At 35.1% G+C, this 18,052-nt stretch overlaps 2 protein-coding genes across 8 annotated transcripts; one reads left to right on the forward strand and one right to left on the reverse strand.

Moving 5' to 3' along the window:
* The first annotated feature begins 3,768 nt into the window (after nucleotides 1–3,768).
* Nucleotides 3,769–9,447, forward strand: LOC109813052 (putative WRKY transcription factor 20). Of its 6 annotated transcripts, none has more exons than XM_020377159.3 (6): nucleotides 3,769–4,235; nucleotides 5,691–5,867; nucleotides 6,301–6,847; nucleotides 6,946–7,111; nucleotides 7,196–7,354; nucleotides 8,492–9,447. In XM_020377159.3, exons 1-6 carry the CDS (start codon nucleotides 4,029–4,031, stop codon nucleotides 8,970–8,972), a joined length of 1,737 nt encoding a protein of 578 aa, XP_020232748.2. In that variant the 5' UTR covers nucleotides 3,769–4,028; the 3' UTR covers nucleotides 8,973–9,447. The 6 variants fall into 6 exon arrangements, with proteins under 6 accessions (XP_020232748.2, XP_082924657.1, XP_029130150.2 ...); XM_083068531.1 differs by lacking the exon at nucleotides 3,769–4,235 and adding an exon at nucleotides 4,805–4,822; XM_029274317.2 differs by lacking the exon at nucleotides 3,769–4,235 and adding an exon at nucleotides 5,010–5,214.
* A 1,894-nt stretch (nucleotides 9,448–11,341) lies between these two features.
* LOC109813054 (scarecrow-like protein 21) lies at nucleotides 11,342–14,906 on the reverse strand. Of its 2 annotated transcripts, XM_020377166.3 has the most exons (3): nucleotides 14,696–14,906; nucleotides 13,830–13,894; nucleotides 11,342–13,393 (listed from the first exon to the last, which is right to left on the reverse strand). In XM_020377166.3, the coding sequence occupies exon 3, from the start codon at nucleotides 13,241–13,243 to the stop codon at nucleotides 11,615–11,617; it is 1,629 nt and encodes a 542-aa protein (XP_020232755.1). In that variant the 5' UTR covers nucleotides 13,244–13,393; nucleotides 13,830–13,894; nucleotides 14,696–14,906; the 3' UTR covers nucleotides 11,342–11,614. The 2 variants fall into 2 exon arrangements, with proteins under 2 accessions (XP_020232755.1, XP_020232754.1); XM_020377165.3 differs by lacking the exon at nucleotides 13,830–13,894.
* Nucleotides 14,907–18,052: the final 3,146 nt, after the last annotated feature.

Raw genomic sequence — 18,052 nt, forward strand, 5'->3', positions numbered from 1 at the left:
ATACAAAAACAACAAGGGAGTGAGAAACATCTCACTCAGTTTCAGGTGCAGAAATAAAGGCTAGATAGCACCCACACACACAACAAATATAAGTCACTTATAAATAATACACATACATCATCAATATCACATATATATTCATTTATCATGCAATGATGTCATGATCTTGACTTATAAATGCATGCATGTGGCGCCATAAGGAAGTTTCACATATCATCACTGGTGACCCTAAGGCACACCTGGTTACATCACTGGTGACCCAAAGGTACACCTGGTTACATCACTGGTGACCCGAAGGTACACCTGGTTAGCAAGTTACATCGCTGGTGACCCAAAGGTACACCTCGTTAGCAAGTTACATCACTGGTGACCCCAAGGTACACCTCGTTAGCAAGTTACATCACTGGTGACCCCAAGGTACACCTCGTTAGCAAGTTACATCACTGGTATGCGGCCTCAGCGGCACACCTGGAATAATATATGCGTATGATGCATGTCATACCATCATAATCTCATTGACTCAATATTTAACTTGTTACATAATTTCATTTAGTACATCATGTCCTCATTTGTCATAGTCTCAAAATCATAGTTTGTCTCAATAGTCAATTCTCAGGTCTCATGTCATTTGTCCATATTTCACAAGGTCATATCATCAATACTCCTCATAAGGTCCGCATAGGTATTCACAGAGATTCAGAGAGCATTCTTATTCATATTAAAACTCATGTATTATTAACATTAATTTCATATTCATTTATTACTTCAACAAAGAAAAAAGTAGAATAAATAGAAAATCGGACAGAACAACGGCACCTTCTACAAAAACAAAGTAGAGTAAATAGAAAATCAAACAGAACAACGGCACCTTCAACAAAGAACAAAGTAAAGTAAATAGAAAATCAAACAGAACAACGGCATCTTCAACAAAGAACAAAGTAGAGTAAATAGAAAATCAGACAGAACAACGGCAAGGGATTGGGGGCCAATCCGACAAACAACTATCCAACAATTATCCCCACACCCCTGAGCGAGGTTCTCACTCCCCCCCTTACCTGGATAAGCAGGAGCTGGAACTTGGGCAGGGCCTCCTCTGGATTCTCTCTTTCTTCCCTCTCTTTCTCTCTTTCTTTCTCTCTCTCTCTCTCTCTCTCTCTCTCCTCTTTCTCTCTCTAAGATTATCACTTCTTGCTCGGTATAAAATTTTCACCCCCCTTGGCCCTATTTATAGGCAAACTGGTGTACCCGGAACGGCCCGTATTGAATTCGGAACGGCCCGTTCCGGATCCTTCGAATTTGTGCAAATTTCTCAACTGGAACGGCCCGTTCCAAAATCGGAACGGCCCGTTCCCAAAAAGCAGAACGGCCCGTTCTAAAACCAGAACGGCCCGTTCTCAATCTCAGCAGAACGGCTCGTTCTCCCTCCGGAACGGCCCGTTCTCCATACCAGAACGGCCCGTTCCAGGCCCGTTCTGGGACTACAAAAACCTCACATTTTCAACATTTGGAACGGCCCGTTTCACTTTTGGAACGGCCCGTTCCGGAACCCAAAATACACCTATAACTTTATTAAAATTACGAAAATGCCATTAAAATAATAATAATAAAAATTTGGGTGTTACACATACACTGATATCGCGCCCAGCGCGGTTCCACCACGCCTAGCGAGGGCCATCCAGAGACTCACATCCTCAAGCCCGCCTGGCGCATTCACCATTGCGCCTGGCGTGCTTGCCTAAATGGAGTCTCTGATGGTCACGCGTCCGGCGCGAAGAACTACGCCCGGCGTGATACCCAGCAGCAACCCTCAAACTTTCGAAAATCTCATCAAAACCTGCATACTAACTAGGAAATCCCACATGCAATCGGCCCAAAATACTGCATTTCCATCAAGCATCACGAAAAACCTCTCATTTCCAACATGCAACCATAGAATCAAGAAAACCCAAATTTTTGAAATGAAACCCCAAACTCCCTAAAAAAAATCCATTTTTAGCAATCACCACCCAGAATCAACAACCATCAATCAGAAATTGAGTTTCTAGAACTCGTTTGCAACCAAAATCCACAAGAACTAGCTTCCCTTACCTCGGGCAAAGATTCCGAGTTTTGGGACAGCGAAAAGAGAGGAAATGGAGAAGAAAGCGAGATGACTCCGGTTCAGCTAGCTCCACCTACTCTATGATCAGCACCTTCCACTACAAGTCCACCACAAGGAATCAGAAATTTGAAAGGAATGGGGAGAAAAGAGAGCAAGAGTAGAGAGTGAGGGTTCGGGGGGAAAAGTAAAGGAAGAATAAAAGGAAAGTGGGTCTTACAGTTGTTATGCACTGAGGGTTACTACATACATACACATGTCTCCACGTTATCTATTTTGGGCCATGGTTTTGTTTTTGAATATCACGGTTTTATTTTTAGATACCACCCAAAAGGCCTCTCAATCAATATAGACAATTGTGTTTATATAAACCTATGTCCATCCTCTTATTTGAATGATGTGAAACTTTGCTTGTATCCTAACAAGGGTGGTTACAGATCCAAATTGATCTGAAAAATTGATTAATTGAAAATAACAAAATTCAGATTGTTCGGATAATTAGTTCAAATTGGATTAAAAAAAATCTAAATCTAAAAATTAAGATTAAATTACATATTTTAATGTTAAAAATTTAATCCAATTTAATACAATCGATCAATTATTACTTTCATTGTATGTAGTTATATGTTATTTTATATAAACAACAAAAATTAATAAAAAAATAAAAAATAAAAAATATTTTATATAAACAACAAAAATTTAAAAATAGATGAAAAATAATAATTTTATAAAATTAACCTTAGGATTAATATTTTTTTTAAAATAATATAAAACAATAATTATTTTTCAAATAATATTATTAGGACTATAAATGAAAAAAAATAATTAATATTACATTAAAAAATAATATAACACTTATTTTGAGAGTTATTTTTTTTTTCTTTTAACATGAATATTTAATATGAGACAAAAAATTATTATTTTTTTAATATATTTTTATAAGGATTTTAGTATAAAAAATGGTTTAGAATTTGGATTAAAAATCCAATTAATCCTTTCACTTATTCTTAATATTATAACACTTCAATCGATAGTTCATATCTCATACATATTTCTATCATTTTATATACTTCTATTTCGCTATCACTTTGTAAGAATTAGAGTTAAAGTGTATATCTTCAACAATTATCCATGCTACATGAGAACAAATGTAATAATTATTTAATTTTTATTTGATAAGTCCAATGATTTAATTCAAACCAGTCTAATTATAGTGAGATTGATTTGGTTTAGATTGCAATTTTTTATATATAAAATTTTTGATTCAAATCGATCTAATTAAATTTAATTAACTTAGATAAAAATAGTATAAATTTAATCCAAACTAATCCATAACCATTCCTATTAAATATAATTTTCCTATTATTCATAATTATTTATTTTAGAGTGAGAAAACATATTAAAAAATGATTATAAAGGTGAGAGAAATTAATGAATATGAAAGATAAAGTGTGATATAAAAAGCATAACAACTGTTATAAAATCCAAAAAAATTAATTAATATTTTAATATATGCAGATAAATCTTAAACCTGTAATAAATTTAGTAAAGAATGAATGATGTGATGAAAAATGAGTTAAAGTGTATGGGATTACCATTTCTGTTAGAAGACCTAATTGTGTACCAACAATACAAGACCATATTATAAAAATAAACATAGTATTATCATTAAGACATATGTTACTACCACTATGAGCATAGTACAACGTGGGGTGTGAAAGTAGCAACACACACACACACACGATGAGAGGAAGAAGAGAGAGAGCTGAGAAAACGTTTAAAACGACACACAGATTCAGAATTCAATGAAATTGAATTGAAGATCCATCTTCATAGTCAACTTGGTCTCACTCTCCCAACGCCAAATTACCCTTTTGCCCTTCGCTCTTTGCCTTCTTTTCCTTTGACTCGGCCCTCTCTCTACGCCGCAATGGACGCCGGCGAAGCCCTCTCCGACGATCCGAATGGGTCCAGGCCCAATTCCGCCGCCGACGGAGCTCCGGCCACCGGCGGGGCGAGGTACAAGCTCATGTCGCCGGCCAAGCTCCCGATCTCGCGGTCGCCGTGCGTCACGATTCCGCCGGGGCTCAGTCCGACGTCGTTTCTGGAGTCGCCGGTGCTGCTCTCCAACATGAAGGTTAGTTGATAGTTAGTAAATGGCTTCACTTTTTTCAATTTCTAGGGTTTCTTATTTTTTGGGGCTGGTTCGGGTTTGATCCGTTGGGTTGCTCAGGAAAAGAATAAAGGAAATGGGTTAGTGAATTCGTTGGCAAAATGTGATTTTTTTTTTCGGTGCTTTTTATTTTTTATTTTTATTTTTTTTTCTGTTGAACTTGGTCAAAGGTGAGTTTTAATTAAATGTTTTTGCTTGACCCCGAGTGAGTTGAAGTCCACCTGGTGTGAGTGGTGTATAAAAAATTTGTTCTTTTCGGTGTGATTTTCACGAGGGCATCAAAATGGAGCATATGGGGCAGTATTATGCTTTGTAAATTGGAAGGAATAATTTTTTTTAGAAATGACGAGTTTTAAATGTTGATGAATTGAAGATGCCGTGTTTGATGGAAAATTCGATTTGAGCGTGTGACAGCGAGTATATGTTCTTATTTAATCTGGTGGCTAAGGCTGATTTTGTTGTGCTTGTTTATTATTTAATTTAGTTTTGGTATTTAGGGTTGGCCCATTTTGGTGTTGGATATTTTTTCACTTGATGGATTTTATCATATGGTTGGTTTGTGTTGGGACCCTGAGATTCTGATGCTTGCTCTAATTGAATTCTGTATTTTCTGCTTTATGCTCAATATGTGTTGGAATATGGCTTTCTCTTAGGATCGCTCAACATTCTCATTTTCTTTTGCGTCAGTGTTGTTTTTTCACATACTGAATCTTCCTTTTGAGTCGGTGCTTTCTCTTTTTGTTTTCAACGGTGTGGTTTTACTGGAAATTCTTTTCTTTTTCCCTATTTATATGTGTGGAACAAGAGAATAAATGCATTGCCAAGGCCCAAGGATTAGTGGATCCATTTTAGTTCTGTGGCATGACGTGGGAATAGTATGAGGAATGTCAGAAAGATTGTGGGTCATGATTTGTATTTTGTGAAAGTACATGATTTTCTTGATGTAATAGTGTGAGTGGTCCTTATTTGTGCAGTGTGTTGTGCTAGATTATCGTTGGAATGGCTTTTCTGGGTTGTGTTTATATAACTAACACATATCATGATGACTCTAAATGAACACCATGCAATGTTATCGTGAAGAGGAAATTATGAACTTTTGCCTTTGCTCAATTACAATGGGGTTTTCTGCATAAGTAGCTAATAAATCTGCTCGTTTGTGTGGTTAACTCAGATGATTGTGTATGTACTTTCTTTCTGATGTTATTTTTCATGGTCCATTTGCCACTGTGTATTCCGAAACTTCCTGTTATTATGCCCCTTTCTTGTTCTCTCTTTTTCCATTTTTTTCTCTGAGAAATTAAATTTTCCAAGTATATATGTTTATAATTGATTTTATGTTTGTTCTTTTGATTGAGCAATTCGCAACTTATAGGGCTGTAGATTATATATTGCTTTCTCTCATACCTTGCACTCTTGCAGGTGGAACCTTCACCGACTACAGGATCCCTTTCTATGCTTCATCAAACTGCACATGGTTCCGTGACTTCTGCTGCATCTGCTACATTTCCTGTAACCACTGCATGCTTCAATAGCAATACTGTTGATGACAGAAAACCCAGCTTCTTTGAGTTTAAACCACACAGTAGATCAAATATGGTAATGATATACTTGATCTTACTTCTAGTAAAAATGAGGAATATAAACTTATGACTAAGGTGGACATGTGGACTGGACTTTGATGTCTTTCTCCTTAATTATATCTGACCATAACCTGTGTACTAAGTTAAAATGATAGGATAAGTAATTAAATATATTGCTTTAACATCACTTTGTCGTTGTCAACTGTAATACTAGACTTAACTTTGAAGATAACTTGGTTGCCTGGACTTAACTTCGATGTTTTCTCCATAATCATACATTACCGTAACCTGTGTACTAAGTTAAAAAGATATGATAATTAGTTAAATATATTGCAATGTTAACTGCAACCAGATTTGGTTGTCATGTTCCCATTTTTGATTAATGTTGTTTTGAAGATTTAAGATTATTGGTTGTGTGGTACTTACGCTATGCTATTCACTTATTTAAGGTTCCTGCAGACTCTGACAACCATGCAAGTGAAAAATCTACTCAAATAGATGGTCAAGGAAAAACTCAAGCTTTTGACTCATCACCATTTGTAAAAAATGAGATAGCAGACCCTTCAAATGAATTAAGTCTATCATCACCAGTTCAAATGGTTAGCTCAGGAGCTGGTGCACGTGTTGAAGGTGATTTGGATGAATTGAACCCTAGGAGCAACATAGCAACTGGGCGTCAAGCATCACAAGTTGACAATAGGGGTAGTGGACTTTCAGCTGCAGCTGATAGAGTATCTGATGATGGATATAACTGGAGAAAATATGGGCAAAAACATGTTAAAGGAAGTGAATTTCCACGCAGTTATTACAAATGTACTCATCCTAACTGTGAAGTTAAGAAACTATTTGAACGCTCTCACGATGGGCAAATCACCGAAATCATTTATAAGGGGACACATGATCATCCTAAACCTCAACCTAACCGCCGTTACTCTTCTGGAACTATGATGTCTATGCAAGAAGAGAGATCTGAGAAAGCTTTGACTGGCCGAGATGGTAATACCTGCATGATGCTTCTTATTGTTTCCATTTTATTCCTATTTGCTGTAACCAAATAATGTGGCTTTCTTTTTCTTCTAATTCTTGATTTGTAGACAAAGGATCCAATATATGTGGCCAGATGTCTCACCCAGCTGATCCTGACAGTACTCCAGAGCTATCCCCTGTAGCAACAAATGATGGTGATCTAGAGGGTACAGGGTTTTTGTCAAACCGGAATACTGATGAGGTTGATGATGATGATCCCTTCTCAAAGCGAAGGTTTGCCAACTTAGGCGATAGCTCTAGGTTTCTTTCTGCTTCTTTTTTATACTTGCTGTTGATCACAAGATTTTTATTGATCAGAAAAATGGACCTTGGAAATGCTGACATCACTCCTGTGGTTAAGCCTATCCGGGAGCCACGGGTTGTTGTGCAAACACTAAGTGAGGTTGATATATTGGATGATGGTTACCGCTGGCGCAAGTATGGGCAGAAGGTGGTGAGAGGCAATCCTAACCCTAGGTATGTCCTCTAATTGATGGGTATACAACATAAGCAAAATTGGCAATATCCAAATTAAGTTAGAAAAAATGTTCTTTATCAAAGGCTTTTTGGCATGTATGTTGTTGAACTATTCTTGTCTTCTGCTTACTGTCAAGAAGGCCGAGACAACCTCCAACATCATCCTCTCAGGAGTGGTGTATTATAATATATTCTATAATAGGAAAGAGAGTAGTTTCTTTAATATATTCTGAAATGGTGTATATTCTAAATGAATCTTTCGCTTATACAAAATTTATTCCAAAGCAGTTCTAATATTTCATTCCGGCAATTATGTTCTGTTTCTAACTTCAAATATGAAAGGATTGCCAGGTTACATGAGGTAGTAGGATGTTGACGTAAGGGATATTGCTGTTATGTACCAGCATAGTATTTACATTAAGGAAAGTTAGTGATGGTGGGTTAAAAAGGATTTGTAACCATCAAATAAATTACTTTTAAGCAAGTTGATATTAAAAACATTATTGCTAAGAATGTGTAAAGAAATGTCAATAGAGAGGTTCATGTGACACTAGACTGTTAGATACTTAGATATCAATAAAGTGTGGAAGAATATGTGTTGCTCCTGTGCTCCCAGAGGAAATATATCAAAGTATGGTCATGATTGTAATTGTAGACTAATAGTGAGTTACAAGGCAATTTAGGGGAAAAGGAAGGGCAGTTTGATATCCACTGATTTGCATGATTGAAGGCTTTATACCAATTGATGATTATCAAGATTTTAGGATTTATCTGTGTTGTAAAGTTTTTTCTTTCACTGTATGCCATCATTTTAGCCAAATATATAGTAGTTCTTTTCGAGGCCAAGATATTGGAACCGAACTATCAGCTGCAGTTTTGTCTAGACTAAAAATTTGCATTCCTTATAAGCATGTGCCTCCTTTGCGCTTTGAGGATTCCGCTTTAGTATTTACTATTTAGTTCCTTGCCTGACCCAAAGCATGAAATGAAAATGAAATGTGTACACAAACCTTGATGAGGTTGGCAGTTGGCTGATGTCTGAGTATGACCTTTATTTTTTGGCACTTGACAACAATGTGGTGCTACACATTTTTTTGGATAAAACTTGTTTCTTACAACACTCACTTTATTATTCAGGAGTTATTACAAATGCACGAACTCAGGTTGCCCCGTCAGAAAACATGTGGAGAGGGCATCTCATGATCCAAAAGCTGTAATTACCACATATGAGGGGAAACACAATCATGATGTACCAACTGCAAGGAATAGTTGCCATGACATGGCAGGACCAGCAAGTGCAGGTGGACAGACAAGAACCAGGCCAGAAGAAAGTGATACCATCAGCCTTGACCTTGGGATGGGAATCAGTCCAACTGCAGAAAACACATCAAACAACCAAGGCAGAATGATGCTTTCTGAATTTGGGGGCAACCAAACTCACCCCAGCAATTCCAATTTCAAGTTTGTTCATACTACTACGGCGCCGGCATACTTTGGTGTTCTAAGTAACAACTCTAATCCATATGGTTCTAGAGAAAATACAAGTGATAGTCCATCTTTAAACCATTCTGCTTATCCTTGCCCGCAGAACATGGGGAGAATACTAATGGGTCCTTAAAATTGTTTGCACATCACAAATAAAATGAGTTACATTTTGCCTTTTCTTTTTTGGCGGGTAAAGCTTTAAAGGCATAGCTCCTCATTTTCTCTTTGGAAATGCTGATAGTTTATGTTCATATCCTTGTATGATGGGAGCTGCTCTTTGGTAGAATTAGTAGTAGCTGTGTCCCTTCAGGTTGACTCTCAAGGCTAATCGCTGTTTGTAAAATTATATACAGATTCTTCTGTACAAATATGAAGCTTATATCAAAGTTGCTTCAACAAAAACCCTTGTAAAAGTGTCTGGATTCAAGTATTTATAAGTAGCTTCTAGCCTGTTCCTGAACCCTTGGATTTTATTCCATAGGATTACTGTAAATTCATGATAGCCAAGTTCCTCAGCCTTGGTTACTAGGCAAACATACTCTGCATGTACACGTTTGATTTATTGGGTTTGATATTAGTGAAATTGGAAGGCAAGAGTTAACACTGAATTTTTACACGTTAGATTTTTTGTGCATGCTACGTATGTGAAACAAAAAACTTATAAGTCTCGGTTATTGAATAAAACTTGAATCTACAGGTTAAGTTCAGATGCGATAAATAAATAGCACATGTTGTGGAAAAGCAATTGCGACCGCAACTTTTACTTTACTTTTCCCCAAGAAAAAAAAATGGATTTTCCTTGTTTGAATTCTTTCATTTGCCCCAAATATATGTAAATGTAAAAAAAAATAAAATTGAGAGATAGACTTTTTTTTTAATCACTATTTATATGAAGTATTTATAGTTAAAAGTAATAATTAATCTTTGTTAAAAATCGTAAATGTAATTTTTTTTTCTTCTTCTAATATGATGTATTTCATATTCCATGTTTTTAAACAACAAAAAAATGCTATTATTTGTGCCTACAAACGTAGGCAATGACACAACTCTTTTATGTCAAAATGGTTAGAACAATGTTTCAGTGTCATTGATTTTGTGGGGCAAGTTTTCAGACCAACGGTGCAGTCGGTAAGAGTAGATATCTTGTGTCTTGTTTTAAAATACTTTGTGACTAAAGCATTGTTGGCTTCTAGCCCAAATTGCTATTATAAAAGGCATGAAATGTTGCAACTAAATTTAAATCAACTGAATACAGTAGACACTAGCACTGTTGAAATCTGCATTCTTCTATTTAAATCAAATAGTCAAGAGTGTCTCAGACACAAGTCTGTGCTGTTTTGTTTTTTGTGATCGAGAAATCTCGGTACTCTAGGGGACAACTATTTTGACTAAAAGCCATTTCTTTGTCTTTGTGATCAATATTTCAATCCACACGCGCTTTGCTTACTAGGAAGCCAGAAACATACAGCACCGAAATAGTTAAGTTTCAGAAAAGTGGAATATGATGAGATTGAGAGGCAATGAGTCAATGATCATACAGTGGAGAATCTGACTACCGTACAGTTATTTCTAGACCCAACAACACGGTTTCACGGTAAGCTATTCCCTTTTCCTATTTTCATTAACCCAACATAACATTTCAGACTTCAAAGCTCACAATATACATGATGGAATCTTGTATTAGCTTTAAATTTTAACTTTTGGGTTTGACTCACCTTAACTCAGCTGCATAGAGCCTGCAAAACTCACCTTACTCGAATGTTTTGGTAGAGTTAGAATAATTCCCAACCTGTTGAAATATTGTATCTTTATCAAAAAGGTTTAATTTTCATGTACTTTTACATGAAAATTTATACCGTTAACCGATAAAAAGTTATATTAAGTATGATTTTTGAAATAGTTATAATAAAAGTCAACAAATTTAACATTTAATGTATATGATAATTTTTTATTTGATTATTGTTTACTACATCTTAACCCAACGTATTAAGAACATTAAATTTATAATTTTTTTTTCACTTATATATGGTTTAACATTCTCATGTCTATTTAATGTATAACTTTTTATTCACACTTACAAACCATTAGAATTGTGGTTTACTTAACTAGAAGTATTGTAGTTAACTCAACTAGAAAGTCCGGGTCATGCAACAGAATATTAAGAAGAAACAATTAGCTCTGTACACATCCTTGAAACAGTTTTTATCCTTGTCCTCACTAATTGCGTTGCAAACTAGTTCTTTGTCATTGCAAAACTTCGACAGCAGTCAGTATAGGAGACCTCCACAACATATGGTTCTATGGCGAGACAATGACTCCAAAGGACATTTACAAAGAGTGCGTATGAATCCTGTTTAGATAAATTTCTTCAAAAATACTTATAAGAGAAAAAAAATAAAAATAAAATGTAATTCATTTTTTTTATAAATTAAAATTAATTCCTTCTTTTTTTTTTTTTTTTTCCTGCAAGTATTTTTAGAAAAATTTATCTACACAGATATATAGATAATAACTTCCATGCTTTGCATTTATAATTTGACAATATTCTTTTTATCTTTGGTAAGCATTACAAGTTCTGAAATACATCTTAGAGACAATTTCAGAATATAGTCTTTCTTGATATTACTTGTATTGCTAACATAAAATTAAGAAAGCTCTCTTACATAACAGTAATTGACTATGAAGTGAAGAGAAGTTCTATAAAGAAGTTAAGGATGATATATAACCTAACTAAAAGCCTGGAGTAACAAAAATGAACCAACTGTTATCGAATTTTCATCTCCAAGCACAAGAGGCAATAAGAACTTGATTCATCCAACCAAGAAATAGTGCACCATCTCTCTCTTCCAGAGTGTAGTGTCCATGATAGCTCTGCAGAAGATCCTTGATTGAAGAATTAATAACGGAGCTCAATGGATAAGGTGTAAACCCAGCCATTGTGAAACGCTTTCTCCACTTATTCAGTAGCTCATGGCGTTCAACTCTTTCTTCTCCCTCACATGCTATCAAGTTGACTACTTCACGTGCCAAGCAGTGCTGCTCCACATTGATCCTCTCTTTGTGCTCCCTTGGAAGAACAGCATCAACTGATTCAAAAATGGCCAGGTAGTAGTTCATCGTCTCAACGAAACGCTGCAAGAATGGTGTGTTGTTGGTGTTGAATTCTTGCTCAACCAGAGTCACCACCTTGGGAGACAGGTGCTTTGCCAGTCTCAGCAACCGATCGCGATGATTGTGACTGTTCACACTCTCATCTGGCACATGATGCAGCATTATGGAAAAATTCACAGCCAAAGCTTCATAAGGGCGAAGTTCAAGGTCTTCAAGTTGCACCTGAGAGGCAGGTACTCTCACAGCATTGAACTCAAAGGGTACATGACATGACTCTGCAAGCGCTGATAACCTTTTCCCAACAATATCAAGCCCTCCTCCTCTGGCATAAGAGGAAAAGGAGTCATCCACTCCTGATATTCTGATCTTTGGCGGCCCTCCAGGCCGCCGAGCAAGAGCCTGAATTAGGCTCACCCATTGAGTTCCTTGGCTAATCTGAAAGTCAATTATGTGGACTTCATTTTCCTCCTTCAGAGCTTCAGCAATTGCTCCATTTGCTGACATGTACCCAAACTTGAAGTATGGACAAATTTCATATAGTACATGCATGTATGAAAGTAGTTCATTACCAGTAGGCTCACTGCATTTCAAGGATTTGTAGATTGTGCTTCCTGAAGCAGACATCCTTGCCACAAGAGACTCCAACATGTATGCTCCCAACCGTTGCATCGGGTTGCCCGAAATGGACACCATCTTACGCAACTCTGACATCAGCCATTCAGTTGTCTCCATATCATTCACAGCCATTGCTCTTGCACAAGTATAAAGCATCTCTTTCAAATCCCCTCTAGATGCCATCTCCATCAATTTCTTCCACTTCTCTGCCTCTAACAACAATGAATCAGGCTCTTCTGGAATTACAGCATCATAGATGTCAAGCATATTTGCATTAGGTCCCAGCATAGCAGTTTCCAGCTCTCTTATTTTATGCGTCAGGTCGTCGAGGTCATGTGTCAGGTACGAATCATCCTCGGGTGAGCCGTTAACAATTTCAAGAGAATGTTGTGGCCTTAACACATATGACTTCGACACTGGACTGTTGTTGGATGAGAAACTGGGAGCAGATGGAGAATTTTGGCAAGGGAAACTGTTGCTTGTGGAAGCAGATTCAAGGGTGCAATATTGTTCTAAGGTTTGGACAGAGGGGTAGGTGGTTTGGCTGCTGTTATCAGAGGAACAGTAATTGTCTAAGTTCTCACTTGATGGTACGCAATATGACTCCAAATTTTGCACAGGCTCAACATAGAACCCGCCTGAGCCATAAGAAAATTTATGATTCTGAGATGTTTGCATCGAGAACTAGCCAGTTCTTTGCTATACTCAACTCCAAAGGATTTTGACACGCTCACCGCTGAATTGTTGGTTCTACTCTTCAAAGGCGGCTATGGTTATCTATAATTTAATTTCTGCTTGGCAGTAGCAGTGTACTGAAAATTAGTTGTTCTGCAGAAGGTTTAGAAAACATTTTAGACAAATATGATAGTTAACAAAGATACTTGAAACTATCAAAAATGAAAACAAACATGTAGTCTATTGATAGTGGTAATTGGATAAAGGTCTATTTGGATAAACTTTTCTATAAACATTTCTAAGAGAAGAAAATAGGAATTAAAAATGGAAAAAGCTTCTTTATAAGTTAAAACTAGTTTATGCATAAGTTAAAAGTAAGTTTTAGAGAAACTAATATGAAAGAGCTTTTACAAAATAACTTAATGTGTTATTCACATAAACAAGTAAGAATTAAATTTATTTTATTTTTCCTTTCTATTTTTCTATTTTAGAAGTATTTATGGAGAAATTTATTCAAATAAACCCTTAATGCGTTATTCACAGAAACAAGTAAGAATTGAGATGAACTTTTTATCAAAGGATTGCTTACATTTCAAAACCAAAAGAGTAAGCATCTTGACAGCACAACCTATATTTTCCCAGATTCATAATATGCTATTAAAATAAACAGAACGCCATAAGAGATAGTGTATAACTTTCAGTATTCACATATGAAGAATATAATAGTTCTCAACCTCCACACTCAAATGTAATTTTACCAACTGATAAAAAATAAATGCAATTTTACCGGTCTATGTGAATATTTAAATTTATCAGCAGGCCCTTTGATTACTCAAGGCAAATCACCCGTTAGTTTCTGCTTCTGTGCTTTCAAATTTAAGCAATCAAAAAATAAAAAATTAACCAAGATAAAACTATAGACTACATAATGAATTTGGAACACCCACTGCCACTTGAAGCAAGGCCCTTTTCTTTTTCTTATTTATTTATCCTTAATAGAAAAGGTAAAAAAGTTAAGTTATTCAGACATGGCTCCCGCATGCTACACATCGTTTTCAATTACAAGGATATGGAAAAACCACTAAAAGTATGCATTCAAATCCACTATTATTCAAACACACTGTAAAAACACAGATTATAAGCTTTCCCCCAACACCAATTGAAAAGCAAAAAAGAGAAAATTTAAACCAAAAAGAGGTGAAAATCACTTGTCACAGTTAAACATGTCATAACTATCAATTCCAACAACAACCCTTTTCCACAAACTCAATCAGAACAATCTGAGAAAGAAAATAGACATTTTTTCCCCCTACGATAATTCAAAAAAGATGGAGCATCTTCATCATCATCAACAACAACAACTTAACAAGCAACAGGAAGCACAGAAACTTCATGATAGCAATCATACAAATCAGGAAAAAGGGAGCAGTTCAATAGCTTCAGAGACTATCTCACCTTAGTAAAAAGCCTGATCTGAAACAAGATCACCCAGAACCAGTGAGGACCCAGTTGGATTTGCAGCTCAAACTGAATGAAAATTTATGATGCACATACATGTGTGTCATATAAAGAGGATTTTTTGGAATTAAAGATTATATTTTGGAACACATGTCAAGTGACATAGGTTGTTGGGTGCTTTGGTCCCCTATGAAGTCTGAGTTGCATTTTTGCCATTTTATATGGACGCCAACATAGAAAGTCTCCTCCTTTTTGTGTCAAATTACCTTTTTGACTCTACCATTGCATTTAATTTACATAGACTTTGATTACATTGTCATATTATCAGTGTCCTGTTTACGATTAAGCTTTAAAACCTTTTTCTTTATTAGGGTTTTTCAATTATTCTGGAATATCTTTGGATATTTGTAATATTGTATTTATTTATATATTAGTTATTTGATCAACGTTTTGAAAGGTTTTGCAACGAAGATGGTGATCGTTACTTGACATTTTAATTAAAGAAAGTTATGATATTCTATCTTTGAAGATAAGAAAGAGACATTCGTTTCTTTTATTTTTATTTTTTGTAATATATTTTAACATCATTGAAGTTATATTTATTCTTATTAAAGGATGCAATTAAGAGTTGTCGACCTAAATATTAAGTGCTTTTAGTATAAGTTTTGTTTTTACACTCTTTCAAAGAAAGTTTCTGTACCTCATATTTAAGTTTTTTTTTTTTTTTTTGGTAGAACGGGAAATCAGTTGTAATACTATTTAAAGCATTTCTCTACCTTTCTTACTTTTTCTAAAAAAGAAAATTGAGGAAAAGTGCTCAGTTTACTATTTAAAATATTAAATTATAATGTTTTACGTTAAGTTATTTTTACTTAAATGCCTTTTACGTTAAAGTGCTCAGTATTGTATATACTTTCTTCACTTTTAATAAAAAAATATTTAAGCATAGAATAACCAAGTAACAAATTCCCACCAAATTTATAGTCACGAGGAAGTGTTTTTTAACCCAGCCAGAAACCTCGATAAACCGAATCAATAGGTGATTTTTTTGGTTTAGTGGGTGGTGATTTATTTTCGATGACCAAATGTGAATTAGATGTGCAAAAATTTAAAGATAGTAACATAGGTACCAAGACCATGATACAAGAACATCAAAATTATTGTGCTCCACAATAATAAAAGTGTTAATTGGGAAATAAAACATGGAAGAAAGAGGTGTATTTCTTCTTAGCTTATTTTACAATGATATGATTTGCAACAAAGTCTCAACTTAAGGAAATTATAAATAAAAATATGTTTGAAGTTATGAGATTAACATTTTTTCTAATAATTTCTTACATATTTGTTTAAAATTTCTATTAACAATCTATATGATTACACTAACACCCCTTCTCAAACTCTAGTTTGTATAGTAGAAACCAACTTGAGTTTGTCTAAGAGATTTAACAATCGAACAGGTGAATGTGCTTTAGTGAAGATATCGGTTGTTTAGTTGGTAAAAGAGATAAGGATCAATCGCATAATATCATTAATAATATGTTGGCGTGTAAAGTGACAATCAATTTTAATGTGCTTTAAATACTCATGAAAAGTATCATTATGAGAAATTGGTCTAGTGTTTTGACTATTACAACCAAGAATGTTAGTTGAACGATGTGTGACACCTATATCTATTAATAATCATCTTAACCAAAGTAATTTAAAGGTTGCATTGATAAGGGCACGATACTAAGATCTAGATGGAGCAAGAAACAATAGTGTGCTTTTCGTTACGCCAAGAAATAAGAGAATTACCCAAAAGTAATCTTGACCTATTGTAGATCAACAATTTATTGGATCACCAACCCAATCAACGTCAGAGTATCTAGATAAAATCAAAGAAGAGTTACTATAAAAGTGTAAACCATGAAAAAATGTGTCTTTAATATAATGGACAATCCGAAGCACAACAAAAAAATGAGATGAACGCGAAATAGCCATAAACTAACTAACTATATGAACATTGTATGCAATATCTAGTCAAGTAATAGTGAGGTAAATAAGACTACCAACAAGTTGTCGATATAGAGTGAGATCATCAAGAGGAATTCCATCAAGTGGTTAATTTTTCAATTGAGTTTCAAAGGGGTTGATTCAATTTTTCTATCAATGGTTCCTGCTTGAGAAAGTAAGTCAGATGCATGTATGACTTGTGAGAGACAATAGCCACCAAAATTTTCAAGAAATTCAAGACCCAAAAAATAGCTTGGAGAACCAAGGTCTTTCATTTCAAAATGTTGGTAGAGAGACCATTGTAATGCTGAAATTTCAACATCATCATCCCCATTTATTATCATGTCATCCACTTAAAGTATAGAAATATAGTTCCACACAAACTAAAGAAAAAGCCAAATTGTGTATGAGTGGAACTAAATTTAGCAAACTAGGCTTTAAGAGCTTGTTTCAAATCGTATAAGGCTCGTTGAATCCTATAAACCTTACGAGAAGAATGATAACTAGGGGGAGGATGCATATAGACCCAAACTTTGTAGATCCCAATAAACCATGAGAAACTAAAGCCTGAATTTTTCTTGTTAAGGCATGACCAAGTCAAAGATGCCATTGGTAAATTGTGGAAGGGACAATAGTAGCATATACACATTTTTTTAGGAAGATGCAAGGATTGAAGCTCTATAATATGTTTTGTTTGAGGATCTTGTACATGTACACTAAAAGGTGAAAAGAGAATATTTTGTCCTTTTCCACATAATTGACCGATGAAGATAAGGTTGAGTGTCAAGTTAGTAATTAAATAAGTGTTAAGGAGACTGAGATTGGAGGTAGATACATGACTAATATGAGTGTTGTTCATTTTAGTACCGTTTGCTATTTGGATTGGTGGTAAGGAAGAAATAGGTGTTGTAGAAGGAAAATATTTAATATCAGGGGTCATATGGATACAACATGCATAATCAAAGAGCCAATGAGAATTACCTGAAGTAGTAGATAAGGCAATAGAGACATAAGAAAAGATAACTTGTTTAAGTAAAGTCTCAAGAGTAAACCTATCGATGGTAGCACTAGTGATGAAGGATAATCCAACTTTTGGGTCAACCTTGGATTTTAAGTATCCATCTTTCACTCTTGGAAGACATATGTGATGATTTTCAAGAATATGACCTAAGCAATGACAAGATTTGCATTCAATTATATGATACAAAACTATGACCATTTTGATTACAATTCCTACTAAATTGATTTTCATTCTTTAGATGTAGGGTCGACTAGTTGCAAAAGTTGTATCGAATTGAGAAGTTTTATCCAAATTTAGGCAAGTTTCTTTAAAAAATAATTTCCTAAATGGCAACATCCAAT

The sequence above is a fragment of the Cajanus cajan genome, chromosome 2 (assembly GCF_000230855.2).
Source record: "Cajanus cajan strain Asha chromosome 2, NIPB_CcT2T_4, whole genome shotgun sequence".
Classification (NCBI taxonomy): domain Eukaryota; kingdom Viridiplantae; phylum Streptophyta; class Magnoliopsida; order Fabales; family Fabaceae; genus Cajanus; species Cajanus cajan.

Bases quoted from the DNA above. Each gene is read 5' to 3' on its own strand.
- LOC109813052 (XM_020377159.3), top strand. From the start codon at position 4,029: ATGGACGCCGGCGAAGCCCTCTCCGACGATCCGAATGGGTCCAGGCCC. The intron at 7,112-7,195 runs GTTTGCCAACTT...TTTATTGATCAG, and splicing joins GATCCCTTCTCAAAGCGAAG to AAAAATGGACCTTGGAAATG. The intron at 7,355-8,491 runs GTATGTCCTCTA...TTTATTATTCAG, and splicing joins AGAGGCAATCCTAACCCTAG to GAGTTATTACAAATGCACGA.
- LOC109813054 (XM_020377165.3), bottom strand. From the start codon at position 13,243: ATGCAAACATCTCAGAATCATAAATTTTCTTATGGCTCAGGCGGGTTC.